Consider the following 2,066-nt stretch of genomic DNA (forward strand, 5'->3'; position numbering starts at 1 on the left):
TGTTATACAAGCTGCACGCTCACTACTTTACACTGTTATACAAGCTGCACACTCACTACTTTACACTGTTATACAAGCTGCACGCTCACTACTTTACACTGTTATACAAGCTGCACGCTCACTACTTTACACTGTTATACAAGCTGCACACTCACTACTTTACACTGTTATACAAGCTGCACGCTCACTACTTTACACTGTTATACAAGCTGTACGCTCCCTACTTTACACTGTTATACAAGCTGTACGCTCACTACTTTACACTGTTATACAAGCTGCACGCTCACTACTTTACACTGTTATACAAGCTGTACGCTCCCTACTTTACGCTGTTATACAAGCTGTACGCTCACTACTTTACACTGTTATACAAGCTGCACGCTCACTACTTTACACTGTTATACAAGCAGCACGCTCACTACTTTACACTGGAGCAAAGGGTCATTTCTTCAGATATAAATCAAATATTTACAAAGATGTGAGGGTTGTACTCACGTTTGTGAGATACTGTACATATATAAAGTTTAACTCTGTGTGTGTGTGTACCTGGATATCCGTTCTGGTCTATGTCAGTGTTTCCAGTAATGGAGTATCCAAAGCTAGCAGGCATGTAGGAGGATGCCCACTTGCCCCGCAGGACCTGAGAGACGAGACACAGGTAAGAATCAACACAGCATGAAAACAAAACGTGTGTGTTTCGTTTTGAAGCAGCAACATAACAACCGGACAAACAGAGGACGATCATGTGATGCGATTGTGAGCTCCAACAGCTACTGAGGAGACCCTGTGGTGGAAAACATCATTAAGATTTATCCTCTGAGGAACATGAACGCCTTCATGGCGGTCAACCTGCTGTCTGCAAGCCTCATTTTCTCACAGACTTCTATACAATCACACTTCTTTCTGCAGCCTGCGAGTCGCCCCCTGCTGGCTGCTGGAGAGGACGCAGGTTTAAGGCTTCACTTTTCAGACCTGGAGGTTCCTGCTTGGTCTGGACCAATGGTGGAGCTACGCTGATAATGTGACTAATAAACACACCTGGAACTGATGGTTACCTGGGAAGGTGTGGGGTCGGGCCCTCGAGCGCGGCCGTTGTGGATGTAGACCACGCCCAGATGGCCGGTGCCTCCATAAGGAGCAGAGATGGCCACATCTGGAGGGGTGAAGGAGGGAGACAGGAAGAGACGTGAGGCGAAGCAGGAATTATCCAGGTCAGGTTCTGGACCTGGTCCGGATGATCTGAGTGTGTGGTCCCTCTCTTACCGTTGTAGCCGTCCTTATCCAGGTCTCCCAGCGCTGTGATGGCAGAGCCGTACCTGGCGTAAACCTCGGACCCTGTGAGCAGCTGAGGAGGCTGGAAGGAAAATCCACCACGGCCCAGGTACACCGACACCTGGAGACCCCACGCATTTACAAGTTACAGAGGCTGCCTGCTGCATTCTGGGTATGATTCCAGTGACAGTGATGTCCAGTGTCAACAGGTAGGAAGCTTCCATCTTATCTGAGCGCCCTCATTACTGAGGGAAATAACCACCCTCTGAATTCTCCATTCTCCAAGAGCCATTGTGGCGCATATTATTATTTGGTGAACTGTTAATAATCACATGCTACAGTGGGGGAAATAAGTATTTGACCCCTTGCTGATTTTGCAGGTTTGCCCACTTACAAAGAATGCAACAATCTACAATTTTAATCATATGTACATTCTAACAGTGAAAGACAGAATCCTAAAGAAAATTCCAGAAAATCACATCATATGAATTTATTAAAATTGATAACCATCTGATGAGGAAAAACAAGTATATGACCCCCTACCAAACAGCAAGTATTCTGGCTCCTACAAGCCAGTTAGTCTTTCTTTAAGACACAGCCCCAATCCCAACCAATTATCTACATCAAATACACCTGCCTCACCTCGTTACCTGTATAAAAGACACCTGTCAACACCCAAACAACCAGCATCCAACATCACCACCATGGGCAAGACCAAAGAGCTTTCTACGGACATCAGGGACAAGATTGTTGATCTGCACAAGGCTGGGATGGGCTACAAGAGAATCGGAAAG

General features: G+C 46.3%; 1 protein-coding gene across 1 annotated transcript; it reads right to left on the bottom strand.

The window, feature by feature from the left end:
• Nucleotides 1-546: 546 nt before the first annotated feature.
• On the bottom strand, nt 547-1,411 carry LOC123965064 (integrin alpha-V-like; the record flags this gene model as incomplete). Its single annotated transcript, XM_046041645.1, has 3 exons — nt 547-640; nt 1,056-1,153; nt 1,264-1,411. Coding segments are annotated over 3 exons (340 nt in total), but the record flags the coding sequence as incomplete, so codon positions are not given.
• Nucleotides 1,412-2,066: the final 655 nt, after the last annotated feature.

The sequence above is a fragment of the Micropterus dolomieu genome, unplaced genomic scaffold (genome assembly GCF_021292245.1).
Source record: "Micropterus dolomieu isolate WLL.071019.BEF.003 ecotype Adirondacks unplaced genomic scaffold, ASM2129224v1 contig_8416, whole genome shotgun sequence".
In the NCBI taxonomy this organism is placed as follows: Eukaryota; Metazoa; Chordata; class Actinopteri; order Centrarchiformes; family Centrarchidae; genus Micropterus; species Micropterus dolomieu.